The sequence below is a fragment of the Centropristis striata genome, chromosome 9 (genome assembly GCF_030273125.1).
Source record: "Centropristis striata isolate RG_2023a ecotype Rhode Island chromosome 9, C.striata_1.0, whole genome shotgun sequence".
Taxonomy (NCBI): domain Eukaryota; kingdom Metazoa; phylum Chordata; class Actinopteri; order Perciformes; family Serranidae; genus Centropristis; species Centropristis striata.
In genome coordinates, this window is record NC_081525.1 from 34270242 (window position 1) to 34292825 (window position 22584).

Here is a 22584-nt window from a genome sequence, read left to right on the forward strand (position 1 = left end):
TGCTCAAATATAAGATGATATAAATATTTAAATATAATATAGGCCTAATAAATAAAGCCTAATAATAAAAGGTTGACGGACTCGCTCACTGCCTCACCGTGCCTCCTCCTCACAGTGGCCAGCCAATCCAAACTCTATATATGTTGACTCCTCCTTCTTCTTTTCCTTTTTTTGATTATTAAAACACTCTGGCCACCTCCTACTCAGGCTACTCAGGCCTGTTCACTGATGGAGTTAACCAAGGATCTGTTAACCTACTTTAAATATTGTTTCGTGTCTTTAAAGACATGTTTCAGCAGCATCGCATCACTAGATGTCACCTGGCAAAAGTGAAGGTTTTTCAAAAATGATACCATTCGCGAAAAATGTCGAGGACGGTGTTGAAATGAAATCGCGGCCTCTGTAGCAGTGGTCCACACTGCCACACCCCGCTACAAAGGAGAGCCCACTGACTTTATAAACTGTATTAATATGCATCGTACTAAGATTGTGCAATGCCATGATCCTGCAATGCTGCTGGGTTTATTACAGCAGCTCGTTGACAATACTGAAAGGCAGTCAGGCAAGATGCGCGTACACACACGCTCATGAGCCACACAAAGAGGAGAGGAGTTTAGAGAGAACAAGGACTATATTTAATATTTATTTAATATTTATTATATCTAATGGAAACCTGTCAGTGTGGTTTTTAGATACATATAATATGAATCGCCAAGAGAGGGATTATAGTAAAAGGTGACCATAAGGTCATGCTCTGGGCTGAGATAATTAGGCAGTAGTTCTGCTCATGTCTGAGTTATGCTGTAAAATCAGCTGACCAACACACTATCAAAACAGCTATTATGGCAGTATCTAGGCAAAAGATCTTGTTTTTTTAACTATTTGTTTACGACATTGGTTTAGCTAACAGAACATTCATTTATCAGCCTTTATCAAATATAAGCAGATCAGTAAAATACCATTGAATAGAGCGTCATACAATTATTTTAGAATTTAAAAAATAAATTAAGATTTAAAGTAATCATGTTGTATGACTCTGCACAGAAGCTCCATACAAATATATTGGCCTACAAATAGAGGCGTCGATAATATAGGATGACACTGATTAACTTTTAAAATGTGTGTATTTCTGCAGCATGCGCCAAAAATAAAATATATTAGACAACAATAAAAAGCTCGATTATTTTGGTAGCAGCCATCAAAAAAATCTGATGTGGAAGCAATGACAATAGCATTGGGAATTAAAGCAGAACTAACCAGTTTAGTAGGTGTGCCAAAACCAGTTTATACAGCCAACATCCTCAGAGTTTTTGGCACTTACAGAGACATTGACTCATATTCACGCTCTTAACCGTTGCAATACCATATTCAAAGCACTTTGAGTTGCATTTATATGTATGAAAAGCGCTATATAAATAAAGTTTATTTGATTGATTGATTCATAGTCATACGCCTGCTAACTACGCCTATAATCTAACCATTGAATAAGCCTTTAACACTTAATGGTTATGTGGACCAGCGTTAGTTTTCCCCTTAACTGGTAAGTCCCTATAATTATCACAAGAACAGAGAGAACACAGATACAGCACAGACACTGCGTGTCATTAGAAGCAGCATCAAGAAAACTTTTACTTTCGATTCCGTGGCTTGTGCAGAGGCCAAACCGCTCATACGCAGCTGCACAGCAGCTTCTGCTTTTCACACAGAGAGGCTTTTCGGCACAGCAGGCCGTGTTGTAAATCAACATGCTCTACTGATATTTGGCCCATCTTGAAAATTTTGTATTCTCAGATCTATACCCTTTATGAATCCAAAATCACAACATGAAAACGCGGCCATAACCACACAGTCAATAGGGTGGTAGTTAAATGATTCACTGAAGTTAATGAAAGTCTTTCATCGTGAGTTCAAAATGAGAGTGAAAAGGTGGTGGTGAACGTAGGGGAACATATTCCCCTGGGCGTGAACAGCTTATTATTAAGCTAAAAATAACTTTATTTATTATAAAACTATAGAATAACATTGTTTAAGTTTGTTGGAGATGTGCGACTGTAAATCATTCATATAAGAGTTTACACCGTGTACACTTAAGCATTCAATCGCACCAATTATTTGGCCTATTTGTATAAAGTAGCTGTATAGCCTACTGTTTTATTTAATTGCATTGCATTACATTTTAATGTGAACATTTGTTTACGCACACACACACACACACACACACACACACACACACACACACACACATATATATATTTGTTGTGCAGAGTGTAATTATCTATTTCACAGTCACTATTTCAATAATCCGTTTCATAGCTTTCCTGATCTATAATGTGCTCAGACTATATTGATATACATGCCTACAGAGTGTTCACTGCCGTTAAAAAATGAAGACATAAACATAAATGCCTAATAAGGTTATTATTGGTTATGTATTGTATGTCTTATGGACAGAGGCACTACATTTTCTAAATTGTGCGCCTCATTAGGTGCCTTTGCTCCGATACAACACTGGCAACTGTAAATTAGTTGTTGGTAAGGAAACGTATTGCTGCCACACACACAAAAAAGGCTCAGTATCACGTTATAACGTAATACGTTTCACGTTATAATGTAATAGTTTCATGTTATTTCATGATAACAAAACGAAACGAAACGAGCAAGAATAGATGCATAGAGGCAAGAATGGATAGATAGCTAGAAAGATAGATAGATAGATAGATAGATAGATAGATAGATAGATAGATAGATAGATAGATAAATAATGTGATACTGAGCCTGATTTTTTTTTTTTTTTTTTTTTTTGGTGTGTGTGTGTAGCAGCAATGTTTTCGTGTCTTGGCCATTAGGCTTGTAGTAACAACTAACATCCAAATCCTCAGGTCACACTCTGTAGGCCGATATAAGCATACTCATTATAGTAGATAGAGAGTCATTCATTCATTCATTCATTCATTCATTATTATCCTTAACCGCTCATGCGATCTCGGGTCGTGGGCGGATGCAGCCAATCCCAGCTAACGGTGGGCGAGAGGCGGAGGGAGCGCTCGCTGAGCAAACTCTTGTTTCTGAGTTTGACTCTGAGGCTCAAGTGCTAACCACTACAACACCATGTAGCATTATATGATTATAACAATGTACAGCATGTCAAGTCACTTAAACATAAATTATTTTTATTAAAGCAAGATTGTGACAGTTTATAGCTGTCAGGCTGCAGTTAGCGTTATGTATTTACAGTAGGCTATTTGTGTTCTGCACATCTGGAGTGCATCATTTTCACAATAACTGGGGGGGTGGGGTTAATGGTGACAATACATGCATTTTTAATATATATCACTTCTATTGTAGGTATATAAGGCAGTGAGTAGAGTAAATTATTGTACTTGATGTCCTTATAAAGGTCAACCATAGGCCCTTTGTAACCTGTAACATAGCTACTCTACCCATGTCGCGGCTGTTAATACCACTAATAATAATTTGCAGATGCAGTAGGTTTTTTAACCTGCTAATTGGTTGTGGCCATGGATATGGAGTAACCAAAGCCTGAATGTAAGCTCTGTCTTAATTACGGTATTTAATACTCTTATGAGAGCAAATATGGCCACTTTCTTAGACTGTGCTCCTCGTTAATACTGCTGACAGATCAAAGGTTTATTCGCCAATCATTGATCGCAACTTTTATTTAACGTTTTATTCTGGTTTTAATTGTAACAGACTATATATATACTTTATACTAAGTTGGTGTAGCCTACTAGCCAATATTCATTAGTTTTGGGGGGAAAAACTTGCCATGCCACTTTTTTTTTTTACGGTGAAGCTTAAAGAGTGAATTCATATGCCTAGTTAGCTTTAAAAGAACGACATCTGTGTGCACGAAGCTGTTTTATTGCAAGAAAGAAATAAAAACCGTATAATTCAGACCACTCACGTGGGCCCAAGTAGTTGTCAATGTATTGGGCAGCGTCCGCCTTCCCGTGGAGGTGCGCGAGCTGCCCGGCCGTGTGACCCATGCTGTTGGGAGTCTGGGGGTTCGCGGTGCTTCCAATCAGCAGCTGGATCACATCCAGGTGGCCCTCCCGCGCGGCCAGGTGCAGCGGCAGGTTACCTTTCGCGTCCGTAAGGTTTATATCTGCCCCGTGGTCCATCAGAACGCGCACAGAATCTATGAATCCCTCGCGCGCGGCGTCGTGCGTCACGGTGAGGCGGAGACTCATGGCCGGGTCGGGCAGGTTTGGGTCAGCCCCCGCCGAGAGGAGCGCCTCCATCACGGCGGCGTTCCCTAACATCACCACCTGATGGAGGGATGAGAAATCAAGGTGAATGCCACTGCTACAAAAATATAGAGTATAAAACTATACTATACTAATAATAATAATAATTATATAATAATAATAATAATAATAATAATAATAGTGTGTGTAAATATATATATATATATATATATATATATATATATATATATATATATATATATATTAGCATGTTAATGTTAATAGTTTATTTTTTTCAATGCATATTGAGTGAACAGAAGAAAAATAAATCTAAATCAAATCAATATTTGGTGTGACCACTCTTTGCCTTCAAACCAGCAACAATTCTTCTAGGCATTTTTTCACACCTGCCTAAGAATATATAATATCCTATTAAGAGTTTTATACATATATATATATATATATATATATATATATATATATATATATATATATATATATACATATATATATATATATATATATATATATATATATATATATATATATATACATATATATATATATATATATATATATATATATATTTATATATATATATATATATATATATATAATTAGCATGTTAATAGTTTACTATTTTCAATGCATATTGAGTGAACAGAAGAAAAATAAATCTAAATCAAATCAATATTTGGTGTGACCACTCTTTGCCTTCAAACCAGCATCAATTCTTCTAGGCATTTTTTCCACACCTGCCTAAGAATATATAATATCCTATTAAGAGTTTTATACATATATATATATATATATATATATATATATATATATATATATAATTAGCATGTTAATGTTAATAGTTTATTTTTTTCAATGCATATTGAGTGAACAGAAGAAAAATAAATCTGCCTAAGAATATATAATATCCTATTAAGAGTTTTATATATATATATATATATATATGCATGCATAATAAAAAGACAATCCTATTCAGAGGGATGATATTTCTTTTTAAATAACAACTTTAAACAAAATTAGAGCTGCATATGAGAGATGCAGGATGAGAATACAATGACTCCACTCCATTGATAATGTTAAAAGCATTATTATTATTATCATAACTGAATTATTATCACTTTTTAAGCCTTTTAGAAGGGACAGTAGCACCACCAGTATTTTATATAACTATCTCAAAAACAATCTGGGCGTGTTAAAGTTTCGAGCAGGAACAGGCATGATTGTGGACAAGGCCTCACTCACCAGTTTCCTGATCACCACCATTTTGTTTCTCCTTCCTCACACTCTAGGCTGCTAGTGACCTTCATTTCAAGCATGCATTTCTTCTAATATAACTTTACTGAAACTGGCTTATTCTTTATTATAGGCCTCCCTGAGAAAGTTTTTTTTCTAAGGATCAAGTTCAAAATCTGTATGCTGGAATTAAACATCAAATTGTTGAACTGATAGTGACACAAAGGACATCTTTTTTTTTTTCATAAAAAGCACAGATTTATTAATATTAATACATGTATTTATGATAACCTGGCTTGAAATAATTAATAAAAGCAGATCTATGAATTTTAAAACGATTCAGTTAGAATATTTAGCTATATTGACTTAGTGTATTTAGATCAGATAGTCCAAACTCCTCTCTGCCAGTTGTCCACAGATTTCTTATTATGAAAGTACTTATATCTATTTAGACGATTTTATTTTATATAATGATGAACAAAATCTGCTGGATATTTGAAGATAAATATGATTATGCCTTATATTCTGTACTATACAACAAGTCAAGCAGGCTGATAGTAACACTACAATCAACAAAACTGACCACAACACATTTTCCCAAGTTTACTTCGACACAAATTCATTTGAAAGTGATTTTTACTAACCTGCAGGGCAGTCCTGTTGTATTTATTAAAGGCATTAACATCTGCTCCATTTTGCAGCAAAAACAACACTTCCTGTAAATTTCCTTTGGCAGAGGCATTGCAGAGGGCGTCAGCCATTCTTGTAAAAGAACAAAAACATAGAAACAGATAGAAGTCAAGGTTTCTAACAGGCTGTGTGGACGAATACTGTGATGCGAAAATGGGAGCCTGAAGAAATATAGCTCATAAGCACCTCCCTCCCATCACACCACATATGGGCTTGATCTGAGTCTGAGTCTGGCATTGTAAAAACATATACTTTAAAGTATTCAAATGAGTTTGATGGTTATCACGTAGGCTATGCAAAATGATTAATTTAATTTCAAATCATTTTGCAATATTGATTGATGAGGACTAGAAACTGGAAGGTTATTTTACTTTTAGCAAACCCCCTCCTGCAAGAATTTGCTGAGATGCATTTTGCATGGAAACCGGTGATACTGCTTTCAGTGTTCAATCAGCATCCAGAGGAACAATAAATCCATCTAACCCTATAATCTGCATTTTAACTCTAAATTCAAATATATTAATTACTTTCAGTCATATAGGCCTAGGCCTTAAAGTTGTTTTAGTTAACAATCCAGAGCTGAGACACTTATCTGCCACCTCTGTGAGACTGCCATTTTTCGTTTTGATTTAGTTTGAGGCATTATAGATTATAATTATAAAGAAACAAAAAAAGCAACGTGTTGTTAGAGCCCCATCTCACAGACCTGATTGTCATGTGATCTGAGGAAGATTCTGGATTTAATCGAATACACAACATGTTTACTTTTCCTTTAGGTAAGCCACAAAGGCACGTATTTAGGCTACAACATGCCTAAATATAGGCTGTAACCTATGGCTGTAATCTGGGTTATATCCCCTGTGTATATTATGTATAGGCTATAATATATCCTATACATGCAACTATGATAGTTCTTAAAGATAGCAGTATAGTATACTATAATAATAATAATAATAATAGTTATAGTTGCAGGTAGTGATAATAGCTTTAGTAACTTCATGTTAAATCTGTAGGATTGATATTTGTAAAACAAAACAACACAAACAAACAGCAACAACACAAAAGCACCCACCTTACTTTAAATGTGATTAACACAGCTCAAGCCTTCCTCCATGTATCTTATGGGCGCCATCCTGCCGAGTCGACTGGTGAAAAAAAGCAACGCAAAAATAATAACAAAGACGACAGCGAATAACTGAATAGCCTACATTCACACAACATGGTTACATCTGCGCAGATTGTCAAAATATGTGATGTCACGATCACTTCCCGCTCAATTTCAAATGATTTTTCCAAAATAATAAAACGTGCGTGTCAGTTCTCGGCTGCCATCATGCTGTATTGTCAGCGTGCACTCGATGAGGAGAGTCGATCCGCTCCACAGACCGCGTCATGACGAGGTTTCTTTACCAAAGCAACACAACCCAGTACGACGATCCTCCATGAAACGGTAATCCTCCATGAACACAGCGATGTCCGATTGAATTTCTCTCGAAATTAGCTACAGACTCAACGTCCTCCTGCTCCTTCTGTGATACCGTCACTGTCATCACACAATACGGCTCGTTTGCAGCGCAGATTGAGCCGCAAAAGGCAAAATGTTCGCATTTACAGTTAAGGAGAGAAATACAATTTTGAACTACCCACCCAAAAAAATGATGGCGTGATTGGATAGAAGCAAAATCCCGTGATCTAAAGCGTAACCGTGATGCTGTGACAACGCAGCGGTGATAAAGGTGCCCGCAGTTACTGCTGCGATGGCGAGATTTATCTCAGCAAACACAGCTACACTGTTGCAAATTTAAAAAAACAGCGTGCCTCACCTCATCTGCAACTATAATTTCCAGTGAAAGAGCCAGAGCGAATTTTGTAGTGTCATCGGCTCTGGGCATCACAGCATCTTTTTCTTTTATCATGTCGCCCTCTAGTGATGGTTTGGTGTCCAGTGCAGCGCTGTGATCTATCTATCTATCTATCTATCTATCTATCTGTCTATCTATCTATCTATCTATCTATCTATCTATCTATCTATCTATCTGTCTGTCTATCTATCTATCTATCTATCTATCTATCTATCTGTCTGTCTGTCTGTCTGTCTATCTACCTATCTATCTATCTATCTATCTATCTATCTATCTATCTATCTATCTATCTATCTATCTATCACTGTAATTTCCCAGCTTGGGATAAATAAAGTATATCTATCTATCTATCTATCTATCTATCTATCTATCTATCTATCTATCTATCTATCTATCTATCTATCTATGCATTATATACACAGTCACAGACATGCAACAGCAAGCAAGCAAGACACCCCAGACTTTGTGGTTTTACTTCTTTTTTGTTGTAGTTTTTTCATCACCATTTGTGTCTTTTTTTGGCTGATTTGTGTCTACTCATTTGTGCCTCTTCTTTTTGTTGTAGTTGTTCTGCATCTCCTTGTAGTCACCCTTTGTCTCTTTGAGGGTTTTTTTTAATGTCTCCTTGTAGTCTTTGTGTGTCTGCTTGTGGTTGTTTTGTATCTGTGTAGTCATCCCAAGTCTCTTTATGGCTGTTTTGTATCTTTTTGTAGTCTTTGTGTGTCTTTTGTGGTTATTTTGTGTCTCCTTGGTGTCATCCTATGTCTTTTGTGGTGGTTTTGTGCCTCCTTCTTATCATCCTGTGTCTCTTTCTGTTTTTTTTCTGCATCTCCTTGTAGCTGCTCTGTGTAGTCATTGTATCTCTGTGGGTTTTTGCATGTCTTTGGTCATTTTGCCCCTCTTCATGTTTGGTAGATATCTCTGCTAGTGCCATTTTGCAAGTGAAGGCCATGGGGGGCCCTGATACTTTGGGTCCCTTGGCCTGTGCCCTCTCAGCTCATTCAGAAATAAATCCATGGGTCCTTGGAATGAGAAGGACTCAAGGCAAAATTGCTCTTACCTGCACACCTATGTGGGAAAGCCCTGACTTTAAAACTATTATATATGTATATTGTAGCCTATCTGTATTTGAGCTCCTTTAAAGGCACTACTCAAGATCAAACGGAAACATTTAAATGTAGATAGAAATGAGGCTTCCAAACACATTGATATTGAAAAAAGGAGATTTCTTTCAACGTCTTTTTCAGGAAGACAAGCATGAAAGGGACTTCTCATGTCTAATCTAGTCAGCTGTAAGTATCAACCTCACGTCCCGGACTCACGTTTTACAACAACTGCGGTCAGTTTACGTCAGCCGTAAAGCATGGACTGGGTGCTATGACTGGATGACAATAATGATAGGAGATAACTGAACACTGTAGCGTTATTTTCCAGAATATTGACTATCTGGAGCGGCTAAATCCCGATAAAGTTCCACATTTCCAATTTGTCAACCTCTCACTCGTCGCCTCGTCCAAGCAAAGTGTTTTATTAGTACTCAGTGTTCCTCTGTGAGGCGAGAAAGCGACGGGAGCCAGTGGAAGAAGAATTGCTTTTAGCCAGTCATTGCTATGGCCTCCGAAAGCGGCGAGAGCAACATGGATAGAGAAATGATTCTGGCCGACTTTCAGGTGTGTCTCTTTTGTATGTCCTATATATCTCATCCAGTAGTAAGTAATCCGTTTGCCGTTGTTGAATAGTCTCGGGCTGCTGTCAACAACCGTAAACAAGAGCAGAGCTGAGCTTCGCTGTCTGCTGCTAGCTCACCAAGCTAACTCACTGACAGCTTGCTAACTGATTCTCAAGGTATTTTTTTTAGCTGTAAGCTCGCTATCAGATAGCGGCTGCCCCAAATCCACCCGTCTAAACTGTGCAGTCATGTGTGTTTATCGCTGGGTTCAAGTTTGCTTGTTTGACAGTAACAACGATCCACTAGTTAACGCTAGCTAAGTGAGAGCTACGGGGCTCACGGGATCTGTCAACTTGTTTACACATCCTACCAGGGCTTTAAATCCTCCTCAGAGACCGCGTCTTTCTCTCCAAGAAACCAGGTTTATAGCACAACATGCAGCTAGGGGAGTATGTTTTGATGATTTCAACATGCAGGTTAACAATTACCCAACAGTATTTTAGCATCCCGTTTGGTTGGTTTGCATGCTTAACCCTCCTGTTGTCCTCGGGTCAAGGAAGGAAGAAGAGGGAAGGACGCGAAGAGAAGTAAAAAAGGATGGAGGAAAGAAGGAAGGAAAGAAAGAAGGATGGAGGAAGGAAAGAAGAGAGGAGGAAAGGGAGAAAGAATGGAAAGGAGAGAGAAAAAAAGGAGGATGGAGGAAAGAAAGGGGAGGAGGAGAAGAAAGGAAGGAAAAAATAAAGAAGTAAGGAGGGAGAAAAGGAGGGAGGCAGGAAGGAAAGAGGGCAGAAAGGAGGGAGGAAGGAAGGAAGGAAAGAAAGAAAGAAAGAAAGGAGGGAAGGAAAGGGGGGCGAGGGAAAGGAAGAAGGAAGGAGGATAGAGGAAGGAATGGAGGCGGGAGGGATGAAAGAAGGAAGGAACGAAGGAGGAAACGAGAGGAAATCAGGAGGAAGGACGGAAGAGAGAAAGGAAAGGAGATAGCGGAAGGAGGAAAGAAAAGAAGGGAAGGAGGGAGGAAAGGAAGGAAAGAAAGAAAGGAGGGGCGAGGGAAGGAAAGAAGGAAGGAAGGAGGAAAGAAGAGAGGAAGACAGGAGGGGGGAGGAAAGAAGGAATAGTCAAAACAGATTGGGTCAATTTGACCCGGAAGGACGACAGGAGGGTTAAAGAAAGCATACTATTAGTAATGACATCAATTATAAATGTATATATATCCTTCCTTGAAAATGTACACTTGGACAATTAACCATCGGCCTTGCCTTTGGCAGTGTCCCGTTCATTGGTTTGTTATTGTAGTATAGATTATTTTAGTATAAAGAGACTTGACATGAAACGTCACCGTGAATGTCTACACTCTTTGGTCACCCTGACAAAATACCTGGAAATTACTCAATAATATTTTGATATTTTTTTAATGAGCATCTCACTAACAAGATGGCAGTTAGAAATTTGAAATGACAAGAGATGTTGTCGCAGAGTAGAATTTGCATCATCAACTTGTGATCCTGCTCTCTAGCCAAACTGCATGTTGTCTCATTGGATCCTTTCCCCCGTTTCTGAAATTATCTCATGAGCACTCTATAAACATCCCTGCATTCGGCGGTTCTTGACACAGGTACAATATACGCATTTTCCATAAGATGGGAACAATAAAGCAGAACATTTCAAGTTTTAAATGTTTAGTTCTGGGGTTTGTTAAAGTGGGGTTTTATGAAGTTCTGATCTATAGTCAGTATATTATCTGCAGTAGATGGAGGCTGGCATGTATGCTATATTTACTGGATTTTTACCCCTTTACCTTGCCATCAGACAGCCTCTTTCTTGGCCTCCAATTTCTACCAGAGTTTCACCTCTCAGTCTTTCAACCCATGTAGTCTCCCTCTGCAAAAGTCTGTCTTCTGTATACTATTAGATTTATAGAGATACCCTCTTGTTTTCACAAACAGCAGATCTATGGATTAATACACAGTCACACTTATGAGAGGGAATACAGAGTTCTCTGCTGAGAATACATAGTACCAAAGAAAAGGACTGTCTGAAGGCAATGTCAAGGCATGAAAATATTCTAGTTGGAGTGTACACTTAAACCTGATTGGATTTTTTTTTAGCTGGCTAAATTTAAATCTTGCTGCTGCCCCTGTCAACAGCATTACATTGTTTAGCTTCTGTACCAGTACTCCTGCCTGCTTCTTCAAACTAGGGGTGTGCTGACCGCCATCCACTGTAGATATTACACTGACTATGGGTAAAAACCTCATTTAACCCCACTTAAAAAAATCCAAACTATCTCTTCAGGCCCTTTTGTAAAGGTTTAGCTGGCTCTGGGCCTTTTACACCCACATGAGGGATAGCTGCTGGTGCCAATTTGTTGTCACTTCATCAGAGAATGTGTCACTTAACACTAACACAAGGACCAGTCCAAAAAAGGAATGGATACCTTTGGCTGCCTTGTTTTACACTAACAGAAAGAATAAAAAAAATAAATCTAAGATATTATTAAAGCCAAAATTTGATTTTCAATTTTTATTTCATCCTGAAGTGCATCCTTGCAATTTAAGTATTGTACTATGAAGAACATGTTTGGTTTTGTCTACATTGCAGGGGTCAGGAGTTCAAGGTACTGGGCAAAAATAAAAAAAAATGGTGGCCTACTTTTGATCAAAACATCAATGGGAGGCTGCCATCCTTATGACGACTGCCATCGCCTTAAATGTTGCTGTTATGGGTGGTAGCATAGTAGTTAAAATGTTATGTTGATTTAATTCTTTCTTTTCTGTTTTTTATGTGAAATGTATTTTTTTTGCACAGGCATCAGAATATTTCATAAAACAGACTGAGTCTCATACAATGCATTTCTCTCTGTAAATTCTTTTTCTTTGCTTTTTTCTTTCACAGGCTTGCACTGGAATTGACAACATCGCAGAGGCAATCACTCTGTTAGAGCTTAATAACTGGGATTTAGTGGTAAGTTCATTATCTGTAGGCTTTGGGCTTTGCTCTTTGACAGACTTAGTCCATAGAGTACAAGTTCAAGAGGGCAGTTAACATCCAATAACAGACTCTTTGTATGATTTTGTTATGGCCAAATCATTTCTTCACTTCAGTATGTCTTGTGAAGACACACCTCTCTAGACACATTGTCTGCGAGAGACAATGTGTCTAGAGAGGTGTGATTGAGTGAATGTTGGGTTGAGAGACACTGAGAAAGAATGTGTTCGGCCAAGTTTTGTATTTACTTCATGATGAGTCTGAAAAACAAGGAGCCCTTTACCGTGCATTGCATATTGGAAAGGGTCAGTCTATATTTAGACCGATGCAGGCAGGAGTTCAAAGCAGACAGCAGCAGCAGTCCAAGCAGGGGTAGGACAGACAGTGAGGCCTGGTCTCACTGCCCCTGTAAATCTGATGACTTGCAGTTCCTGTGCAGTAGCTGGTAGATTTTGACAAAACAGGTTTGCTTGTGTGCTTGTGTATGTTGGGTAGGGCTGTTTTTAAAAAAAGAGTTAAAGGGATACTCTTGAGCAGTGTTTTCCCCAGGATATTGTTTGCAGAGCGGGGAAATGTTTCCACCCAGATCCTGATGCAGCTAGTTTTGGGATCAATAGAAATAGTAAATAACAGTCTAAACAATATATGCATGAATTTTGGCATTTGATGTGCGAAGTACAGCTCTGTTCCTCTGAAGGATCATTATCATTATTATGTTATATTTCATAAAATTGGAGTTTTTTTTATTTATTTAAGAGGAGATAATCCAAGGTAAAAAAATATGCAAAATAAATGTAACAAACATTCAAAGAACTTCTCAAATCAATCCTTCAGTATAATTTTTTCCACTGCTGCCCATCTGTATGGTCAGTCTGTTCCAAAAAAGTCATATTATTGCCACAATATGGCTAAATGCCTTGTTTCAATCTCACTATTCACAATGTACATTAGTGTATGTCATTATTAGCTATTTGAGTTGTCTTTTTCATCTGAATTCCTATTGCTCCCAGCATGCCACAGAAACTTTGTTTCGAAACAAAGCAAAAAACTCAAATAGCAAATTTTACCACTTAAATTACATTTTTATTTAACTTTTTTATGTTTTAGGGCTGCAGCTAACGATTATTTGCATTACTGATTAACCTGCATCTTATTTTCTGGAGTAATCATTTGGTCTATAAATGTCAGAAAAGATGAAACATGTCCATTCCAATTTGACATAATACATTGTGATGTCTTTAAATGTCTTGTTTTGTGAGTTCAAAACCAAAATATATTCAGTTTAATATGAAATAAATCAGAGAAAAGCAGGAAATCATCACATTTGAGAGGCTAAAAAAAGAATTTTCTGCATGACTAATTTCTTTAATGATGACTTGATTATCAAAATAGTAGGATGTTATATATCAGCTGATCGTCTAATCGATCAGAGGACTTATTGCAGCTTTAGTATGTTCATCTGATACTGTAAACTTGTATCTTAGGAAATGAATCGACTATGAGGTACTACCTTATTTATACAGTCTATGGGTTCTACGCCTTTTTTTTTATTCCTATAAACTTCTTACAGGCACTTTTCAAGTCTAAAGTGGATGTTTGATGTTCAAAGGATACTCAAAAGGAGTTTTGACATCTGAGCAACACTTCATCAAACTTTAGGTACTTTCTGTAGCTGTAACTGTGACAGTGAACCAGCAATACCAGGACTCTGAAACGACGCAGCTAAATGGAATTCAGCCATATTTTTTATTTACATCAGTGACTCTCCTCCTGTGACATGTCAAGATTGCTTCCATGAAATAGGCCTATCTTCTCCATTTTAGGTATAATAAGCATTGCAAATTGATAAATAATAAAAGCAGCGGGTCAAAAACTATGCTAAAACATTTATTAATATAACAGAATAAAAGAGAGAAAGGACTACGTGAGTGAGTTTAGAAATTAATTCTTACCTCAAAACAAACAAAAATAGATATCAAAAGGCCAGGCACGACTAGATTAAAGGGAATCTTTAGTGACCAAAGACTGGTGTTCAATTCTTCATTGGAGTATGTTTAGTCCTGATTGCTGCCAACACACTTACAAACAAGGTAGTGTGGCTTCCTGGTACACTGATCATGCAGCTATCAGAGCTTTATAGAGTGTGATTGAGAGGATTGTAGTGTCTTTGATTTAATTGAAACTTTAAGGTGCCCTGTGGAGTTTTTGACCTCAATAAGCACTATGGAGCTCTTTGAGGGGCTCTCGGTTTTGTTTATCTTGTGCATAAAGCTGCATGTGTGTGTCTCACAAAGCACAATCCGACAATGGATTCACAGTATGATCAACACGTGGCGGTTATCCTCCGAGATATGCAACAGTGTACCCTTGTTGGCGCCTTTTGGATCATGTCATATCCATCCAGTTCGACCTTTTATTCAGACCACTGGCAATTGATTGGTTTATTTTTTGTTGGTAAGACCCTAATGTGTTTTTTGCCATTACATATTTCCTTCATTCAGTACAAAAAGAATAGGGGGCATGATTATATCAGCACTTGACTTTATTTTGTTTGTTTTGCAGTGAAGAATAGAGAGTGTTCGAGAGAAGTCCGGTCAATTGTCCATTCAAACAAAAGCTCAGTGCCGAGCTGACAGTGGTCACTGTCATGTTTGTTCTTTCAGCTCTCTTTGGTCTGATCAGCCACCCTATTTGAATATTTCATCATTCTCCCTCACATTCACCTCTCAGCCAAATACAACAAACCCTTTGATATAATGTTACAGTATCAACCAAAATAGGTCAAAATAAGGATTTCAGGATTAGATGACATTGTGGTGCCATGTTGATTTAACTGATACAGTTATGTTTTGAAATGATACTTTGTGGATTGTAGATTGCTTTTTATGTTTTTAGTAAAAATGTACAGGATAATATAGCACCATTCCTTTTGACAAAGTATGTAGCAACTTTAGAACATATATTAGTCCTTGTCTGGTTCATCAGTGTTATTGATGACTGGATAGCATGTCCCCTTGTAATTAACTGCATGTTAATATTGTATCACAATTTATTGAGTTGTTTCTTTGCATGCACAAAAGGCTTTCCATGACCAAATTTACTTTTTGTCTTAATGGTAAGATCAGAAATGGAGTGCAGCTCTCTAAGAATTTACTGTCAAGATACCTGTATATAAATATGTTCTGCAATATCTTCCAGTCTCTTTGAAAGAAAGAATAGAAATGCAAAGCCTTTATTGTCCTTCTACAGTGTAAGTTAGGAGCACTACTCCTGGTCTTTGTAAACATGCCCCCAGGTAATGGGTGTTATTCTGTGATTTTTCATGCTGTATTTACTGATTAATGATAGGATACAATCATGGATCTCAATGCACAGTTAACTATTTTGTGTAGTAAAGCACTGGCCATTGATACAATACAGAAACTCAGTGAAAATGTTCACTTGACCTGAAAAAACAAACCAAAAAAACAGCATTATATTGTGATGTAAAATTGTCCCCCCTTTCTTTACAGGCAGCCATCAATGGAGTGATACCACAAGAGAATGGAATCTTACAAAGGTAATAACTCTGTTGCCATACATGTTAATGTAAATCAAAGAAAATGTATCAGGTGACCTGAACAAATGCTAACTGATCATGCATGTCACATATGACAGCTTATTGGCTGTGACTCATTGTATTTCTTTCTGTTGTTTGAAGAATAAGCATGTAAAAAGTGTGAGACAATGCCGAGGTAATGTGAATAGTTGGTATGGCATAATATGTGCCTGTGACACTTGTGTACATCCACCATGTAGATTCGCACTTAACATAACTTTCAAACAATGCAGGAAATGTGAAACCAGAGTCTGATTTTATGAGCAGGAAATGAAATCCCTTGTTTGCATGGGCTTAGCTTTCTCCATGATTATAGTGGGTATAGTTTGTACACACACTCACTAGTGTGTATCACCTGCTTCAACATGGAAGAGTAACATTTGGGTGTTAAACCCTAAAGTAATGCTGTTTAGTTAGAGCCATACCCATATCCAGCAAATAACCCTAACATAGATGCTATCAAGTCGCAGGTTATTTCTTCTGCTATGGTTTCTATTCTGCTGTTTAATAGAGGAATAATATAAAAGACACTGCAACTGCAGAGAAACTTTGTGCCAAGAGTGGAGTTGTACACTGTTTCTGAATAGAAAAGGCTTCTTTAAGAGGCTTTGAGCCCTTCACTTCCCCTCAACGGTTAGTTTACACTCTTGAATGCACTGGGCTGATCTGAACCCACTCAAACTGGAGACGTTCTGTTAAACCGTTTTATTTTGTGTACACACTTGTGTGCATGTGTGCGCATGCATGTAGTGTGGTTCAGGCCCTTGGGCCATGAGAATATTGCCGGTCTTTCTCAAGGGCACACATTGCTATGAATGGAGGCTGGCTGGCAGCGTGACCAGCAGCCAACACATTTACTAAGTGGCTGGCACTGGTATGAGTAGGCTGGCGTTGCCCAGTAAACAGACTCTGATGACGTGACCTGAGCTGGAGCCAGTTGGATGCTACGCCAACGCTAGCATCTAAAATGCATTTCCCTCTTCCCTTGTGTCCTCTTTAGTAAGCAGGTTGGGAATTATAATAAGCTGGCCTTGTTGATCAGTAACCAAAATTCCTCATGGTGTGAAAAATAATTTCCTAGCAGGACTTGATAAACATGCTGAATTCTCTGTTGAACTGGGTCACTGATCTGACAGTTTGTCCGTGGGCGAAGAGCTCAGTAGTTCTGTCTACTTTGGGACACAACTCCTGGACTACACAGAAGAGCAGTGCCGTCTAGATGTAGGGCAGCATGGAACTACGCCCAAACAGCAACAACGGACAATTTAACGGCCTTCAGTGTTACTGTGCCAAGTTTAGGTGAAAGTTCATTCTGCATCTTTTGTTGTAAGAACTTGTGCTATAAACTATTTTCTCACAGATGCTTTCAAGTAGTGTAAGAATTCTCTCTGCAGGATTCCTCTTGTTTTTACCTTGGCTTCTTTGACTCAGATATCTTTATTATTTATGCATTATCTCTGTCTAACCACAATACATTTATACGATGGTGATAGTTCTCTGGGTGGTTCACTTTAGTGGGTGTTATATTTGGTGCCAATTACTTTCTTAGTAGTCACTGCAAATGCTGCCATGTCACTTATGTTATTTGCAACTACATTCTGTGCATTTAGATGGCTTTCACATGATTTCATGTCACAAAAAGGGATTAACTTGTCTTGTCACATCCATTAACTTGTATGCAGGGTTTAAATCATATACGCCACATTCCAAATCACATCCTTTTTCATTTTTTTCTTTTAGTAATTACTGCTTTACATAATGCATAACATTGCATGCAAATGGACATACCTCTTTGCAAACATTGGATCTTAAACTTTAAACCGAGGCTCAGTTGATTATATGTTCAACAAAGATTGGTATTCTCAGGTAATTGGTAGTTTTTTTTTACTCAAGTGGCTGGTGAAGGAGACAGTTATAATGTGCTCCCATTTGTTTCGGTTAATTTCCCACCCCATTGCCCCATTCTGTACATAGAGGTTTTGTGACTGTTGACAGTCAACCTGTGCCTCAGGACAGTGGCCTCTCTAATGTGGTGGGCCAAATAAAATACAGCCTTTGTTAGAAAGCCTGAGTCTGGCACTCTGGTCTTGTGAGACAGTTGCTGCTTACACTTCAAGAAACAAAGGGCACACTTTGTTCATGGTCTGGAGACAAAAAGACATTATTTACTGTGTTATGTGAAACATGGGTCATTCACCGAGGAAGCAACAAAGCGAGTAAGCGGATATTGTAAGGGAGGATGGGAAGGAAGGAAGGTTTGTTGTTGGTAAATTTTCCCTTTTTTGCAAAGTTAAGTTTGATATTGCCACAAAAATGTATACATTTGATTCTGATTGCATGTGTTCCCTTTTGGCTGTTTTTTTTCTGTTCACATTTTTCTGCCATTTATGATCATCCATGAAAGACACTGAGATTATTAAGATATAATATGAAGATTTAAGTCTTCCATGGCATCGCTAACCTTGTCACCTCTGTGCAGTAACTTTTCCAGTGAGGCGAGCCAGTCCAGCATGTTCCAACCTCCCAGCCAATCAGAAGCAGCCGATGCAGCAGCAGGAGGTTCAGTTCCTCCCCCCTCCTCTTCGTCTTTGTCCTCCTCTCCTCCGTCGTCCTCCTCCTCGACTTCAGCTTTTTGCCCCATCAACCCCATCAACCCCACCTCCCGACACATTGTAGAGCGTCAGCCCCGGATGCTCAACTTCAGGGTGGAGTACCGGCAGCGCACTGTAGAGCTGGTACTGGAGGAAGGCAGCACAGTCGGTGAGCACCACACACGTTGATATACATACTGTGTATAATACTCAACGTATAACACTGCCTTTTTTTAATAATATACATTTTCCTCTGCATCAATCTACAGGAGAAATCAAACAAATCCTTGAGACAGAGCTTGGGATTCCAGTGTCCAAAATGCAGCTGAAGGGATGGAAGAGTGGAGATGTATCCGATAGTGTAAGTTAACAGAGCCAGTAATTGTTTGTCTCTAACAGACAAAAAACACAATAAAGCATTTAGAAAAGAAAAAAAACCACTGGTGATGTTGGCTAAACCTGTAATCTTTTATATATGTTTTTCCTTTTGTTTTGCTTTTTAGCCACCAAAAAAGGCCCATCTAGGAAATCAATAACAGCGTTGTATTCAGAATATTTTCAGGGCTTTACCTCGTTTTCAGGTTGCACTCTGACAAAGAACTGAAGCAGGTAAATCCATCTATGCTCTCCTCAAAGCCACCTGACCCCTTTTGACAAAAGCAATAACTTTACTTTGCAGAACGTGGGAACTGCCCATCTACTGCTACCTCGATCAGTACGTTTGTTTGAGTTATTGTGTGACTTTGGTGATTTAAAGAATACATTTGGATTCATTAAAGTCACACAGTAACAATTAAACACTAACCAATTGAGGCAGCAGAAGACCAGCAACTCTTGACTTCTTCAAGGTAAAATTTCTGTTTTTGTCCAATGTGTTTGGTGGCTTTAAAGAGAGAATACATGGATATAATGGCATTGGTCCCTCATCAAAAAGGCCTTTCTGATGGCAAGGTAAAGCAGGAAAAATATTCTAAATATAGCATGCACTTAAACTGATTTTTGATTTTGATTTTAGGTGCCTAAGATACATCGATTAGCTTCTGTGCCAACTGTCTTCTTCTGTAAATGTTTAGTTCCTCATACAAACCCACTTCCGTAAATCCTCTGCCTAACTGTCCCTTTAAGCATCTTTGGCCACTCTTGCGAAAACGCCTGTTGCCTTCCCCACATGCAGTACAACGATGAAATGTTCCTATAGACAATATTTCTGCATCTAACCATTAGTAAGTCTGTATTCTGATTAAGTGGTCACTTTACTGCCATAAGTGGAACTATTTTGAATTTCTATTTGTGTGTGTGTAATCAGACGGTGATGAGAAGTTTACACCTGCCCAAGAACAACAGCCTGTATGTCCTGACCCCGGACATCGCCCCTACTGCCAGCACCAGCAAAAACAGGTATTCAGTCCTCTCCCACCCCCTTTTTTTTGTAATTTCATAATAAATTCTCCACCTCTTTCCACCCTGGTTCACATACACTAGTAACTATGAAATACTTCTGGTTGTTGTTGGGGGGCGTAGTAGCTAATAGTGAACACCAGGTGGCGTTGTTGGTCTAGACATGGAGAAGATGTGTCCAGAATGCAGCTAGCAAACACCATTTTCATTGGTATATTAAGAGACATTTGACCCGCTGGTGCACATTCATTTTCTCCCATCCATTGTGACATTTTGAGAGGAACATCTACCGCTGCAATCTCTGTTGTGTAAATAATAATTTCCCCTCCCATCTTTGTTTCATTCAGCCTGACATTGTTGCTCGCTTGAGGTTGTTTTGCATCGTGCTCCTTAAAGTCCGTGTATAATATCAACATTTCATATTTTTTTTATTTATTCATTTTAGTTTTGAAAACACACCAGTCTGTCACATAAGTAATGATACCCAGTGAAAAAAGAGATTTGTTGAGAAAGCATCATTAAGCTGGTGTTCTCCATCCCGAGGTTATTCTGTTCATTTCTTTGAATTCGTGGCAGTATTAGCAACCTTTCCCTCTGAAATGTCAGGCTGCTCAGTGTAAAGCCAAAGCAGTAATACAATCACAGGTGGCTGCTGAAAGCGTGATTGTCCTTTCACCAGTGTCAGGTAAACATCGTCCAAAGAAGTCATATTCCTCCTCATTTCACCTGCGGATTGTAGGCTGACCAAGACCCCTTTTTATTTTTAATTTGTGGATAAGAGCAGTGGAAGGGTAAAAATAGATATATGTGAGGAAACATACTTCTCTCTTTGTCAGATATTGTGTGTTTGTTGATCGGTAGGACTGAGCCATATTGGACGGCAGAAGCAATAAGACAAAAAGGGAGATTGTAAAATATAAGAGAAGATAATTAAGGGAAAATAAAGGAAAGCTCAATTTATTTTTAAATACGGCTACATAATAGGCTGTTTAGATGAGGACAGATATTACATATGGAGCAATTACAAAGCAATAACGATTCTAAAAAATGAATAAATTAATTGCATCCCAAAAAAATTATCCATTGGAAATTCTATTAGAACGGTGACATTGAGGGAAAAAAAGGAGAGAGACTTTGCAGATTTATTTTCTGGAAACTCAACAGATTTTGATGACACCTTTTTAAATAATATCTGTGCTAGAAAATGTGATAAGGAGAGGGTTATGAATCTACCGGGCTATAACCCAAATAAATGTCTACATTGCAATATAGAAGAACCTAAAATGACTGCTCACCCTATTAACATAAATTAACTGGAGGAAAAAAACTAAAACTAAAACTGAAGTACTAAAGTAAAGTAAAACTGCCCAAATTGCAACAATTAAAGCATGAATGAGGCCTAGAAGCACCATATTTATAACACTATTATGTAGCAAGTCAGTTACAATACCTTATTGAATGGATCCATGCCGCCATCCATGGCTTGACTTAGTAATCAGACCTACCTTTTCTCCTCGCCACAACTCTGACAGCCAATAAAATAATAAACATCACAATTTACCTTCCACACAAACAGACTTCACTCCAAATGAATGACCTCTAACAGGCACTGAATAGAAAGAAATAGACATTAAGCACATCCATCAAATTATTGACCATAGAAATTGTTTTCTTCTATATTGAATTAGATTTGATGATTAGTTTACTATCTCGTTCATTAAACCTTTTGGTAATATATAAATATATATGTAAATGACTTCGCTCCACAGATTAAGGACCCTAATGTGGGCATATGCTTGGTTAATATTAAATTGGGTGTTTTGTTTTTTTGCAGATGATATAATTTTACTGGTGTAGTCTAAGTTTGACCTGAAGAGTATCTTGACTGTTTTTCTCTTGATGCCTTTGTGATTTATGAGTTTGGAGTTGGGTTCCTTGTTGACAGCAGTTAACCTCTGCTTGGAAAGCTCCAGGATCAGTGATTGATAAGTCATTTAATAAAGCTAATTCTCTCTGTAATGGCTCAACATAACCATGAATTAATATAATGTGTACAGATAAACAAAATTGGCATGGCTGGTTTTGATTTTTGCTAAGCTCAAAACCCTGGAAAAGAAAGCAAGATGGATTATTTTATTAGTATTTATTCTGATTTCTCCAGTATGTTGGAGCATATATTTTTGTCAGAGAATTATGAATTTTGTTGTATGCTTAAGTTGCTTCTCTGGATTTGGACTTTCTCTTTCTGGTCCTGACTTGTATAAATATATGGTGTCTTGTAGACTGATGTGTATGGAGGACGGAAGCTGCCAAAATAAAATAAATGAATAAA

At 37.9% G+C, this 22584-nt stretch overlaps 2 protein-coding genes across 2 annotated transcripts in view; one reads left to right on the plus strand and one right to left on the minus strand.

The window, feature by feature from the left end:
* Window positions 1–1492: 1492 nt before the first annotated feature.
* On the minus strand, window positions 1493–7951 carry cdkn2c (cyclin-dependent kinase inhibitor 2C (p18, inhibits CDK4)). The gene is made up of 4 exons (XM_059340392.1): window positions 7222–7951; window positions 6104–6221; window positions 3926–4289; window positions 1493–1548 (listed from the first exon to the last, which is right to left on the minus strand). The coding sequence occupies exons 2-4, from the start codon at window positions 6218–6220 to the stop codon at window positions 1493–1495; spliced, it is 537 nt and encodes a 178-aa protein (XP_059196375.1). The 5' UTR covers window position 6221; window positions 7222–7951.
* A 1382-nt stretch (window positions 7952–9333) lies between these two features.
* The window catches only part of faf1 (Fas (TNFRSF6) associated factor 1), a 69118-nt gene continuing 55867 nt past the window's right edge, over window positions 9334–22584 (plus strand). Inside the window, exons 1-6 of the mRNA XM_059341615.1 lie at window positions 9334–9681; window positions 12573–12641; window positions 16178–16224; window positions 18743–19023; window positions 19124–19215; window positions 20161–20252. Coding sequence (XP_059197598.1) covers window positions 9622–9681; window positions 12573–12641; window positions 16178–16224; window positions 18743–19023; window positions 19124–19215; window positions 20161–20252 — 641 coding nt within the window. The 5' untranslated portion in view covers window positions 9334–9621. The remainder of the gene's footprint in view (window positions 9682–12572; window positions 12642–16177; window positions 16225–18742; window positions 19024–19123; window positions 19216–20160; window positions 20253–22584) is intronic.

Excerpts from the sequence above, each read along its gene's own strand:
- cdkn2c (XM_059340392.1), bottom strand. The coding sequence starts at position 6,220 with ATGGCTGACGCCCTCTGCAATGCCTCTGCCAAAGGAAATTTACAGGAA. Across the intron at positions 4,290-6,103 it reads ACAACAGGACTGCCCTGCAG|GTGGTGATGTTAGGGAACGC; the intron begins GTTAGTAAAAAT and ends TCCCTCCATCAG. Across the intron at positions 1,549-3,925 it reads TGACAACTACTTGGGCCCAC|GGACTTACCAGTTAAGGGGA; the intron begins GTGAGTGGTCTG and ends TGATAATTATAG.